The sequence below is a fragment of the Chinchilla lanigera genome, unplaced genomic scaffold (assembly GCF_000276665.1).
Source record: "Chinchilla lanigera isolate Chin_1 unplaced genomic scaffold, ChiLan1.0 scaffold00113, whole genome shotgun sequence".
Lineage (NCBI taxonomy): Eukaryota > Metazoa > Chordata > Mammalia > Rodentia > Chinchillidae > Chinchilla > Chinchilla lanigera.
Window position 1 is genome coordinate 1,474,455 of NW_004955514.1, and position 13,266 is coordinate 1,487,720.

A 13,266-nucleotide genomic window follows, 5' to 3' on the forward strand; every position below is an offset into this window, starting at 1 on the left:
TGGATGGATGAGTGGATGAATGGATGAATGGATGGGTAGATGGATAGATGCATGGATGAGTGGATGGGTGGGTGGATGGATAGATGAGTGGATAGGTGGGTGGATGGATGGATGAGTAGGTGGGCAGTTGGATGGATGAGTAGAAGGATGGATGGATGGGTGGTGGGTGGATAGATGATCAGGGGCCTTGTTGCTAAGTAACCCTCAGCTAACCCATCTGCTGGATCTTCAACATTTCTGACCCCATCTCTTCAGGAACCAGAGCATTTTTCTCGAGTTACTGGGCTGTCCCTTTCCCCCTCCCACTGCCTCTCCCTCTCCCCCCGCCTCTCCGTCTCCCTCTCCCTCTCTCCCCAGCCCAGCTGCTGCTCTGTAGCCCTGTGCTTCTCAGCGCCAGCTGTGAGATGCTGGTGGACATTCTTCTTCCCCAGGGTCCACAAGGTGGCCATGCTGGATCCACACACTTGTTCTCTCTGCCCTCCCTGCCCTGCCCCTTGCAGCCAGCTCACTCATCCATTCGCTCCATAGTTGCAGAACCCCACTAGCCAGGCACTGTGTTCCCATGGCCTGTGCTTTCCAGTAGGAACTCCGACGGGAAACAGGAAACGTGAAATTCCTCACACATGTCGGGTAGTGACGAGTGCTGAGGAGGGGGAGCAATGCAGGGAAGGGGAGCAGAAGCAGCTGGGGTGAGGGGCAGCGGTTCCGAGTAACGTGCCCGGCGAGGCCGAGGGAGCGGTACCTGGAATGAAGACCTGGAAGGAGTGAGCAGTGGGCCAGGGTCACAGCAGGGCAGAGCGGGCAGTGAGCAGTGTGTGTGCCAGGGCCTGGGGCAGTGCCCTCCCTGGTGAGGTGGGTGAGGTGGGCTGGCACCAACGCAGGGTCCCTCGGGCTGGCCGGCGAGGAGGGCAGCGAGCGGCGGTATGTGGAGGCATCTTGAAGCAGGCAGGCAGGATGGGAGGTGGTGGGTGCGGGAGATGGAGACGCAGGCACTAGAGGGTTCTGAGGCACGGAGTGGAGGGGGGCGGGACTCGGTTCAGGTGTGGAGGGGACGCACTTCGGTGCCCAGGAGGAGCAGGGGGTGAGGAGTGTGGAGTAGAGGCCTGGCCTCCAGGGTGTCCCAGCTGGCTGCCCCTGCATGGATGCAGCTGTGACTAGACCCAAAGGATGCCCCTGAGGCCACCTTAGTCTCTGCAGGGCCATCCCAGAGCACTCATTTTCCTGGGTTCCTGGCACCCCCAGAGCCCTCTGCTGCCCCTTCAGTCAGGAGCCAGCCGTTCCCCTCTGGCTTCTTGCCCCCTGCTCAGATTGGGCCCCCGCCTCCCCCAGTGTGTCCTGGGCAGGGCCTTCTCCACGAGCCCAGGCCACTGTCCACTGTCTCTTCACCTACACACGCCCCATGCCGGTGCTGTTTCTAGATGCCCTCTGTGTGGCAGCCACTGACTGGTCCCCCCGCAGGTCCCACGGAGCACCTACCAGGAGCCCAGGGAGCAGCAGCAGCTGCAGCTGATCAAGAGATCCAACCGCCTGAAGGCCGAGGTGGTGGCGCCCCTGCCTCCACAGGGCCCAGAGTCCCCGCACCTGCTAAGGGGGAGGGGGCTGGCGGGCTCCACCTGTGCGTCCCCCCAGTGGTCCACGGGTGCGGGGACTCAGCCAGTGTGGCAGGAGCCATGTGGTGTCCTGGCAGGAGCTGCTGCTGCTGGCCAACAGAGAAGAGCTGCGGTGCGCCATGCCCAGGCCCCATGGGGGGCCACCCACACAGGTAATGCCGGCCAATCTCTACCATGGCGTGTTCTCAGATCACAGCGATGTTCCAGTGGCCGGGTGTGGAGCACACCTGTGAATCGCAGCACTCTAGGAGGCTGAGGCAGGAGGATCACAAGTTCAAACACAGCCTGGGCAATTTAATGACCCAGCAAGACCTTGTCTTGAAATAAAAGGGCTGGGGATGCAGCTCAGTGGGAAGGCCCAGGTTCAATTCCCAGCACCGCCAAAAATAAAGGACACTATTTCAGTGGTGCCATGGAGGCCAGTTATTTAGCCTCTTCCTGTCATGGGCAGATGCCCAGCATATATGGGAGGGGCCCTGGGGCCAGGCAGAGCGCTGGCTGGCGAGCGCGCACCTGAGACCTGGGGAGAGAAGGCGCCCGAGAGAGAATGCACCTGCCGCCTCGACTCTGGGTCCCAGATGCCTCGAGTGGAGCGCTTCAAACTTCTATCAAAAAGACAAACCCAGGGCATCGGCCTGGAAGGAGAACGCAGGGGACCAGGACAGGAAGCCATGCCCCAGAAACGCTGGCTCGGGAGCTCAGCCCCCAGGGGCTGCAGCGCAGGCAGGCTCTGGGCACCATTACCAGCTGCCCTACACTGTGGCTTGGAGCTCCTGGGTGCACAGTGGGGTGGGAGGAGAGACTTGGGGAGCAGCCTGGCAAGGAGCCAGCCAGTCTCAGGCTGGAGGGCAGCTGAGGAGAGGCTCCCGTCCCCAGGCCAAGCACCGCAGCACGGCTGGAGGGCACGGAGGCCAGAGGCCCCCAGGGCCACGGTGGGAATGCACGGATGGGGCTGGACTGGGGCGGAGAGGAGCAGTGGGCTTCCAAGGCTGCAGTCCATTCAAGAGGGTTGGGGCCCCAAGCGGGCACAGATGCCAGGCTGTCTCTGCTTGGCTTGCACAGGACTCCAAGCAGCAGCTGCGGCCTCAATCCGCCTTGCCCCGCATCCGGAAGACTCCCAAGCTGACCTTCTACAGGGTGAGGGGGCCCCCCTCTCCCTCCCTTCAGGAGCTGGGGGCCCCCAGGACGGCCCCATGCTGAGGCAGACTGCATTACCTGGGCAGGGGTAAACAGGGAGGGTATGGCCACCCCCAGCCCACCACCAGCCCGTCCTCCACCCTCCCTGCAGCCTGACCATGTCCCTGTCAAGCTGAACGCTGCTGCCATCCTGCGGGAAGGGGCCCTGTACCGGCGCCAGGTGGAGAAGGAGCTACAGAGGTGAGGCATGGGGCGCCGGGGCTCCCTCTGCCCACCCTCCTCCAGGTTGCCCCCTGCGGGACGGTTGTGACTGCAGCTCAGTGGGGGAGGGCTGAAGGCTGGGAGGATGTGTCAGAAGACACCAAACCAGACCTTTTTTCTCTCCGTGCTCTCAGCAGCAGTAGGGCACATCTGGGGCCCTCTCCGCTCAGACAGCGTCACAGCTGGGTCTGGCCGCAGACGCCAACCCTGTGCTTCCCATCTACTGGCTGTAATTCAGGGTTCTGGCTCTCCATCTTGGTTTTATTTGTTTGTTTGTTTTTGCAGTTCTAGGGATTGAACCCAGGCCCTTCCCATTGAGACAGGGTCTCTCTAAATTGTCATTCTTCGGCCCCACCCTGCCACGTTCTGGGATTACAGGCGTGAACCACTATGCCCAGCTCCACTTACTGGTGGATGATGGGATATTACCAAGGGCACAGGATATTACCACGTGAAGAGTGGGGAAGGGGTGGGGACCTCCATGCTCTCTCTGGGCCCCAATGTCCAGAACCTCCCACCTATTCCACCACCCAGGAGCCCCCTGAAACCCGTCCTTTGGGTTTTTTGAGGGTGACATTGCATAGACACCATTGATGACATCCTTGGCCTGGTGGTTGGTTCAACTCTGACTTCCTTTCCCTATCCTGGAGGGCCAGGTGAGGGGGCTAAGAGCCCAGTCGTCTGAGCCCACCTGGTCTTAGTGACCAGCACATCCTGAACCTGCCTAGGGCCCCAGCCAGCGGCCTTCTCATTAGCATATGAGAGACACTGAACCCTTTGGCAACTCCGGGGATTTTAGGAGAGCTGTGGCCAGAAGCAGGGGTGGCAAGCAGGTACCTCGAGTTTCACAGTATGCCAGGAGTCTATAGTCCTGCCGATGAGTCTATAAAGGACAGTCAGGCTTGAGCCACCCTTCGCAGATAATCCCAGCTCTGGGAGAGATGGACCAGGGTAGGGGGGCACCTGCCAAACCCCTGGCCCTCCCTAAACCTTCTCGGCGTCACCTCCTCCTGGACCCCTTCCTGATGCCTCTTCCAAGCTGCCCATTCTGATCCTTCCGTGTCTGAGTTGGGCAGATGGACAGACAGGAGGATGGGGATGGTGTCCAGACACAGTGCACAGGGAGGCAGACAGACAGACGGGGCAGAGCACACTGGGACTAAGGGGAACCTGGAACGATGTGCTGGTGTGTGGGTGCAGAGGAGGGCCTGGGGGCCACCGTGGGTCAGTGGGCGGTGAGGCCAGGTGCCTTGAGGACCACAGCCCCCGGGAACTTGTGGCCTCCTAGTGGCCCTGCTCAGATGAGGGACCCCACCCTGCGTCTCTGTCCTTGTGTCCTCAGAGTTGACAAGCTTGTGGACGGGCACGGGGACATCTCTGAATTCCTTGAGTGGCAGGAGAGGATGCAGGCCAAGGACCGAGCGGAGCAGCTGGCTATGAGTGAGTGCCGCAGGCTGCAGGGGAAGCTGAGTCACGAGGAGGCGGTGCTGGCCCGGCAGCATGTCCTGCAGGAGAACAAGCAGAAGGCAGACCAGAAGAAGGAGCAGGTGATGTGCTATGTACCTGACTAGGGGTACACGGAGCTGGCTAAGCCATGACCTCCAGGAGCCTGGGCTGTGGCCAGCAGAGCCACCGAGGGCATGCTCCCGTGGCTGTTGGCTTGTGGCTGGTTCTGGGTTATGTCCTCCTAAGACCTATCAGGTGGCCCCAATTCTCTGTCCCTGTCTCAGCAGGGAAGGGTTCCGAGGGGTTTCACACCACCAGGGCTGTGTGATCGTGGCCAGAGGTCCTGCCCCAGACTGCTGTCCCCTCGCTAGCAGGTCACAAGGTCCACAGGTCTCAGGGTGCTCCTGAGGGCAGAGCTTCAGTTCTGGCAGAAAATCCTGGAAGGTGGACACATTTGCATATGACACGTTTGCAGATGACATCTGTATCAGTTAGCCCTCCTGTCCCGGGGCCCAATACCGACACCCGCAGCTTGAAGGAGAGGTTTATTTGGCTCAAGGTCTCAGAGGGTTCAGTCCATGGTTGGCTGGTTCCAGGGCGGGAGCATCACCGGGGAAGGGCCTGGCGGAGGAGTTTAGTGAAGAGGACAGATAAGGTCAAGGTCGCACGTTCAGACCCCGCCGAGGAGTGTGCTCTACTAACCTACGTTGCATTTCTTAATCCACTGAAGCTGACCTGTCAGGATCAGCAGCCACAGCCTCCTCTCCCGTGAGGGCTGGGGCACCCCTGGTACCAACCCAATGTCCCAGAAACAGTGCTTCCTCTGCACTGCCAAGCTGGGGCTCCCCACCTGGGCATGACACCAGAAAGCCTGGCTGCTGTGGGCCTCACAGTGCCTGCCAAAAGGGGACCCCAACCCACCCCAGCAGGTCTGACCTGGGTTCTGTCTTGCCTAAGATGCTTCCTGCAGAGCCCCTGAGCTGCAGGCGTGGGAAAGTCACTCATATTCCTTGAGACTCATTTGTGTGTGTGTGTGTATTCACTGTTAAGGTTTGCTTTTTCCTTTTAGTTTAGTTTACTTTTTTTTGTACTGGGGACAAACCCAAGGTCTTGTCTATGCTAAGCATGTGCCGACCACTGAACTACACCAGAGGCAGCAGCTTTCTTTTAGGGAAGTTTTAAAGTTACAAATTCCATTTCCTTACTAGTTAAGGACTAGTCAATCAATCTATTCCATATTAAGAGCATTCTGCTAGTTTGCCTGTTTTGAGGAATTGGTCCATGTTATGGTTGATACACTGTGTCAACTTGAGGGGTCCAGAGGCTTGGCTAAGTGACTCCGCAGTGCTGCATCCTGGTGTGAGAGGCACATGCCCTTACCACTCCCCTCCGGGTCACTGTGTCAGTGTGAGGAGTTTAGAAGGGTAACTAAGTGACTCAGCAGGGGGCTGGGTCCTTACCTTGTATCATCCTGACCCTGTGCAGGAGGAGGGCAGGGAGACTGAGTGCTACACGCCCCCTGGGTGGGGGCAGCCTGCCTACAATATAAGGGAGGAAAAAAGGCTAGTTCTCCCCTACTTTTTGCTCTTGCTGCTTTTGCTATCTTCCGTTGCCATGAACTGTTGCCATCTGCCATGTGCCACCCTGCCTTGGAGCCAGCGAGTATGGACTGAAACCTCCACGAACTGTGAGCTAAATACACCTTTCCTTCCTTAATTTTGGACGCTGGGTATTTTGCCTCAGCAAGGAGAGAAAAGTAACCAAGACAGTCCATTTCATAGAGTGGTCAAATTTATGTACATAGATGTTGACTGTAATATTCTATCACATCCATTTTACGTCTGTAGTGATAAAAGTTGTTTTATTCCTAACACCCGAAGTTTGTATCTTTTCACTTTTTTCCCTGTAGTTCTTCCTAGAGATTTTTCAATTCTATGTGTCTTTCCAGAGAGTTGACCTTTTTGTTTCATTAATGTCTTGGTTACTTTTCTGTCTTGCAGAGACAAAATACCTGACGCCCAAAATTAAGGACGGAAAGGTTTATTTCGCTCGCAGTTTGTGGAGGTTTCACTCCATGCTTGCCAATGTAGAGTGGCACATGGCAGAGGGCAACAGTTTTGGCTACAGAAAACAGCAAAGACAGCAAGAGCAAAGCTGGAGGAGTAGTGAACCAGCCTCTTTCCCTCCCTGCTATTGTACGCAGGCTGCCTCCCCCAAGAGCGGGTGTAGCACTCACACCCATAATCCCAACACTGGGTCATGAATTAATCGCAAACTCTAGAAGCCCGCCCCATAACTGCATGAAGCTTTGGGGGACGTCTAGACACACACCATAACAATTAATTTTCTCTTATGATTTTGCTAGAGGTTTTTTTCCTTTTCTTACCCCCTCTACTAGGGATTGAATTCAGGGCCTAACAAATGCTAAGTAAGTGTTCTACTGCTGAGCTGTATCCCCAAACCAATTTTTATTTTAGTTTGAGGTAAAATCTTGCTAAATTGCCCATGCTGACCTTGAACTTCCAATCATCCTGCTCCAGCTTCCAGAGTTCCTGGGGTTATAGGTATGTGCCCCCATGCCTGACTCATTTTGCTGTTGTTAATTGACTTGTTATTTCCCTCTTTCTGTTCGTTGTGTGCTTCTTTTGCTCTGCAGTTTCTAGGTCTCGAGATGCGAGCATAGATGATTGATTTGAGACTTCCTGGCTCTCCTGCTGGAAGAGCTAGTGTTGTCCATTGCCTTGTGCTTATTGTCTGAACTGTGCCACACAAAGCTTGGTACATTGTGTTTCATTTTCATCCAGTTCAGTGTATTTTCTTCCATTTCCTTCAGATCTCCTCCCTGACCCATGAATTATTTAGAAGTGTGTCGGTTTCCAAGCTTGGGGATTTTCCTGTCAGCTTCCTGTTACTGATTGTGAGCTGGATTCCATTGTGGTTGGTGAACACACACTGTGATCTCAGCTCTTTTAAATGTGTTGGCCCGGGGTGCGATCTGTCCTGCTGTACACTGTATGGGCTTGAGAAGAACTCACTGTCGTCCTCGAGTGTTGTGGGAGTGCTGGCTCATCCTGCTGGCTGCTAGTGTTGCTGATTTCTTTTTCTTTTCTTTTGGTGCCAGGAATTGGACTCAGGACCTTGTGCTTGCCAGGCAGGCGCAGTACCACTGAGCTATATCCCCAACACTGTTGCTTATTTTTGCACCTTTGCTGACTTCCTGTCTGTTGCTCTATCAGTTGCTGAGGAGCGACGCTGAAGTCTCCAACTGTAACTATGAACTTCTCCCTTTCTGTTCTATCAGGTTCTGCTTAACGTATTTTACAGTTCTGCTGTTTGGTCCATGCACACTTACAATTGCTGTGCATTCTTAGTAGTGACCCTATTTTTATTTTTTTTTATTTTTGTCTTTTTGACACAGGGTCTCACTATCCAGTTCAGGCTGGCCTTGAGCTCACTTTGTAGCCCAGGCAATGATCCTCCTGCCTCAGCCTCCCAAGTGCTGGGATTACAGGTGTGCGACACCACACCTGGCATTTTCTTTAATTTGTTCTGTTTTGTTTTGTTTTTTTGGTACCGGGAATCGAACTCACGACCTTGTGCTTGCCAGGCAGGCACTGTGCCCCTGAGCTAAATCCCCAGCCCCTTGCTTAATCTTTGGATGATACGTATTTACTATTCTTTTACTTTCAATCTGTATCATTATTGAGTTTCTTATAGATAGCATATAGTTGGATCGTGTTTTAAAATCTGTTCTACCAGTCTCTGTTGGTGTTTATAGACTAGTTGGTTACACATAATTATTTTGTTAGGATTTAACTCTGCCGTTATTTGTTTCATTTGCTCTATCTTCTAGTCTGTTCTCTTTTTCTCCTTTTCTTTTTTCTTTTTTCTTTTTTTTTTTTTTTGTACCGGGAAACAAACTCAGGACCTTGTGCTTGCCAGTCCTCTCTTGCCATCTTATGAGCTGCTCAAACTTTTCTCCAGATTCCCACTTCGACTCACGTGTCATGTTTATGTAGAGTGTCTCTTTCCCGCACACAGCTTGGGCTGTTGCTCAGCGCATTACGTTACACACACATTACTCACCTTTTCACTGCTGTAACAAGACCCCTGGGATAACTAGCTTGGAAAGAGGAAAGTTTGCTTTGACTCACAGAGTTGGAGGTTTCAGGCCTCGTTCCACTGACCCTGTTGGTCTGGGCCGCGGTGAGGCAGAACCTCACAGGGGAGTGCACGGTGGTGCAGGGAAGAGGGGAGGCTGGGGTCCTGTCCACTTCAAGGGCAGCCTGCCCCACAGTGCCACCGCTTGGGGGCCAGGCTGTTGACACGTGGGCCTTTGGGGGCTTCAGACCCAGAGGGCAGCAGGGCATGGCACCCTGTCTCCATGGTGTGATTTCTACCGATCTGAGGGATGTGTAGAAATCCCGGCTCCCTCTACGTTCTTTTATCCTCCCTCTTTATAAGAATCTCTCCTGCATACACTTCCTCATACAGCCACATAGGACAGCGCTATAATTTGTGCTTCGACCACCCAACATATTTCAAAAGACAGGAAAGAGTCAGCTGCGGTGGCACACACCTGTAATCCCAGCACTTGGGAGGCTGAGGCAGGAGGATTGGCACGAGTTTAAGACCAGCCTGGGCTGAGTGACTTCAAGGCCAGTCTAAACTACATAGCAAGAGACCCTGCCTCAAAAAAAAAAAAAAAAAGACACAAAAGAGGGTAAGTCTGGCCAGGCGTAGTGGCTCACGCCTGTAATCCCAGCACTTGGGAGGCTGAGGCAGGAGGATCGTTGTGAGTTCGAGGCCAGCCTGGGCTATAAAGTGAGCTCAAGGCCAGCCTGAACTGCATAGGGAGACCCTGTCTCAAAAAAAAAAGAAGGGAAGTCTGTTGTATTGACCCATTTTTGCTTGCTATGTCCTTTCTTGTTACAAGATTCCTTCTCTCATCACTTTCTCCCTAAAGAACTTGTGGCCATTATTTTAGGGCAGGTTTATATTTTTGGCAAGTTTGGACAGCTCTGGCCATTAATACTCTTGTTCATCTCGGGCTTGTTTGTCCTCCTCGGGGATCCTGACAACAGGTATGTTAGGTCGTCTGTGAGTCCCCACGGCCCCGAGGGTCTGTGTCTCTCCATTGTCTGTGGGGTGACTTCTGTCCTCGGGTCCTGATGCTGCACTCTGCCCTCCGTCCTGACACTGACCCCAGCCACTGAGGTGTAAATGTAACTGGTTATTTTCCCATCCTTCAATTTCCATTTGGTTTTTCTCTATGTCTCTGTGTCTTTGCTGAAACCCCACTGCGATCATTTGTCTGGAACGTGCTCACGACTGCCCGTGCCGCATTTCCGCGGTGCCTTGGAAGACCTTTGTGGAATCTGGCATCTGGCGTCTGAGCGCTGGCACTGCTGGTTGCCCTTCTTTACTCACTCTGAGGTCCCCTTGGCTTCTGGTGTGACACGTGGGCTTTTATGGAAGCTTAGACCTTCGGGGGTATCATATTACGAGCCTCTGGCTCCTAGGGCAGCCTGTGTCGGCTCCCTCCGACACCATCCTGGCAGACAGAAGGGGGCACTGCCACCTTCCTGCCAGGTGGACGAACAAGCACGGGTCCCTGTCAGCCTCTGTTGACCTGGGGTCGGGGGACGGCCTCCAGGGTCCTAGCTTGGTCTCCATCTGTACCTCCCTGGTTGGGGGGTGCAGGCCTCTCTTTCACTTCTCCCCATGTGGCCCACTGTCACCAGGCCTGGGCAGCCCCCTCCTGCTGGCCACCATGAAAGCCCTGCTTTGCCCGGGGCCTCCTGTGACCCCAGTCTCACGGGCGGGGGAGGGGCACCGTGTTAGCGCCAGATGGGCTGGAGTCCAAGGCCCCCAGTCAGCTCCACCTGGGCCTGTCTGGCCCTGTGCCAACGGCAGGCCGTGCCCCTGGTGGGGGTGAGGGTCCAGGCTCCCGTGGGCCTGTGCTGGTATGAGGGGTGGCCGACGCACACTCCCTGGTGTCTGTCAGAGAGGAGTGGTGGTGCTCTGAGGTCCTGCCACCTCTTAACCTTCAAATTTTCCGTTTTATTTTCGTGGTGCTCGGGATGGAGCCCAGGCCTCACCCACACCAGGCCGTGCTCTGTCACTGCACCTCCCCGCCTCGGCTCTCTGTAACACTGATCCTTCCTGCAGTGCTGGATAGATCCTCCCACCCCGTGGCCTCCCTGGCTTCTGGGGGCCACAGGCACTTGGTGGGGCGGGTGGGGTCGGTGCAGAGTGAGTGGCCAGGCCCTGTCCCTGACCCGAGGCTGGGGATCCTCGAAGAGACCACTGAGGCTGCCTGGAGGGGCACAGACCCCTGGGAGGAAAGATGTCGGTCATCCTTACCCCTCAGTGCCCCTTCCAGGGGCAGCCGGACCACAGAAGACCTGGCCTACCCCTGAGGCCTGAGGAGGGAGTAGGGCCAGCGCTGCCCTCCCATCAGGTCATCCCGCTCCCAGGAAGGGTCGCAGCCACAACAGCTGGCTTCGCTGCCCCGTCCCTGGTGCCAGTCACGCATGTCATGTTGAGTGACGCCAACTCAGAGGTGGTTTGCCGCCTGGCGGGCAGTGTCCGTGCCCCTTCCAGGTACGAGTTGCCTGCGTGTCATGGCTATGTCGTGGCACGGGCAGGGGCGGCCCCTCCTTGTGTGTTGGCCACCCTGCACCTCCCTGACTCAGCTGCCTTCAGTTAGGCCACAGAAGACTGGTGTCCCAGCCCAGGGCTGTGTCCTTCTTGTCCTGCTGGCCTGAGGCAGCCCTAGCTGCAGGTCTTTTCTTTCTAGCCTAAGGACACCCAGCCACACATATTCAGGAACTCCTTCTTTTTTTTTTTTTCAGTACCAGGAATCGAACTCACGACCTTGCACTTGCCAGGCAGGCGCTGTGCCGCTGAGCTAAATCCCCAGCCCTGCCACAAGTATTCAGATGACGAGGATTCTTTCTTACCAAGTCACAGGTTAGATGGCACTGACTTGTTTTGTTTTTTGAGACAGGGTCTCAATATGTAAACCAGGCCAGCCTCAGAAATCACTCCTGCCTCAGCCTCCCTAGTACCGGATTACAGTCATGTGCCACCACACTGACTTTTGTGAATCACAGCTTCTGTGTGTGCTGAGACCCCGTTAGCCCAGCCTGGCTGCGAGTGCCCTTCCGTCCCTCCTCCATGCTGCTCTGGGTCCTTGGAAGCATCTTTCCTTTTCTTTTCTTTTTTTTTTTTTTTTTTTTTTTTTTTTTTTTTTTTTTTTTTTTTTTTTTTTTTTTTTGTCTTTTTGAAAAAAATTCTTGCTCTGCAGTTCAGGCTGGCCTTCAGTTCACTTTGTAGCCCAGGCTGGTCTCAAACTCATAAGGATCCTCCTGCCTCATCCTCCCGAGTGCTCGGATTACAGGCATGCGCCACCACGCCCTGCGGAAGCTTTCCAGAGGGAAAACGTTTGTGCCCGCCAGATTTTCCCTGCATGGGTGCCGAAGTCCTCTGAAGGACCGGCCTCCCGGTGGGACTGGAACTGGGAACGGGGCTCTCTGGCTCCTCCCACAGTGGCTGGCTGAAACAGGGCTGGAAAAGGACGCATTATAAACCTGATGGTGCCGGGGTACAGCTCAGCGGCACAGCGCCTGCTGGGCAAGCGCAAGGTCTTGAGTTTGATTCCTGGTACCCAAAACAAAACAAAACAAAACCCTGATGGTAATATTGATATTTTAACTGAACTCTAACAGTGTCTTAAATTACTTGATTATACTTTGTCATTTCATTTTTTCCTCCCCCACCGTGTGTGTGTGTGTGTGTGCGTGTGTGTGTGTGTGTGTGTGTGTGTGTCTTTGTACTGGGTACTGAATTCTGGGCCTTCACACTGAACTACATCCCTGGCCCTTTTTCTTTTTTATTTTGAAACAGAGTCTCACAAAATCTCAAAGTTGCAAGTTGCTCAGGGTAGGCTTGCACTAGATCCTCTGCCTCAGCCGCCCAGAGTGCTTAGATTATAGGCATACACCACTGCATCCAGCTATTTTATCTGCTTTTAGAAATGATTTGATCAGCTGGATGTGGTGGTACACACCTGTCATCCCAGCATTTGGGAGGCTGAGGCAGGGGGATTGCTGAGGGTTCCAGGCTAGCCTGGGCTATAGAGGGAGACCCTGTCTCAAAAAACAAAACAAACAAAAAAGATTTAATCAACCATGCAGATAACTAGCTACATTGAATAAAACTTGTTTTCCAACCCCTCATCCAAGTGAGACTGATGTAGGGTCTGTACCAGTGTCAATACCAGGGCCCCCAGGGAGTGGCGTCCCACCCCGCTGTCCCTGGCGCCATCCTCTGCCTGTGTTTGTCCAGCCACAGTATTTGTGCGGTTTAGTTGGGCGGCACTTGAGCACTTTTCCGCCTGGCTCCAGCCATAGAAACGGCCCTCGGGCTTTGCTTCGTCTTCCTTGGCAGTGCCGGGCATGGAACCCAGGCCCTTGGGCATGCGGGGCCAGCACTCGCCATGAGGCGGCGCTCACAGTGGGGCCACCTGCGCAGCCCCAGAAGCACCAGGCACCGCTGACCCGAGGGACCCCAGGTAGGTCAGGGAGCTGGGCCTTGAGACAGACTTGGCTGCCTGGTGCTCACCTCCCGGTCCCCCACCTGTGCCATAGTGCCCCCAGCTGGGCACCTCTGCCCCTCCCCTCCCCTCACGCCCCTTCTCTGCCAACCCAATGCCCTGCAGACTCCACCATGGAGGGCCCGTGCCTTCCTGACTAGGCCAGCCTGTCCCTGGGGCAGCTGAGGAGGTGGCTCAGCTGCCTTTATTTTC

The 13,266-nt window shown here is 55.1% G+C and overlaps 1 protein-coding gene across 2 annotated transcripts in view; it reads left to right on the forward strand.

Annotated features, from left to right (window-relative positions):
• The window catches only part of Cfap99 (cilia and flagella associated protein 99), a gene marked incomplete at its 3' end in the record, with an annotated part of 38,801 nt that overhangs the window by 23,004 nt on the left and 2,531 nt on the right, over window positions 1-13,266 (forward strand). For both annotated transcript variants that reach the window (XM_005408729.2, XM_013506810.1), the window contains 5 exon segments: window positions 1,459-1,539; window positions 1,688-1,762; window positions 2,673-2,747; window positions 2,899-2,987; window positions 4,351-4,555. In XM_005408729.2, coding sequence (XP_005408786.1) covers window positions 1,459-1,539; window positions 1,688-1,762; window positions 2,673-2,747; window positions 2,899-2,987; window positions 4,351-4,555 — 525 coding nt within the window.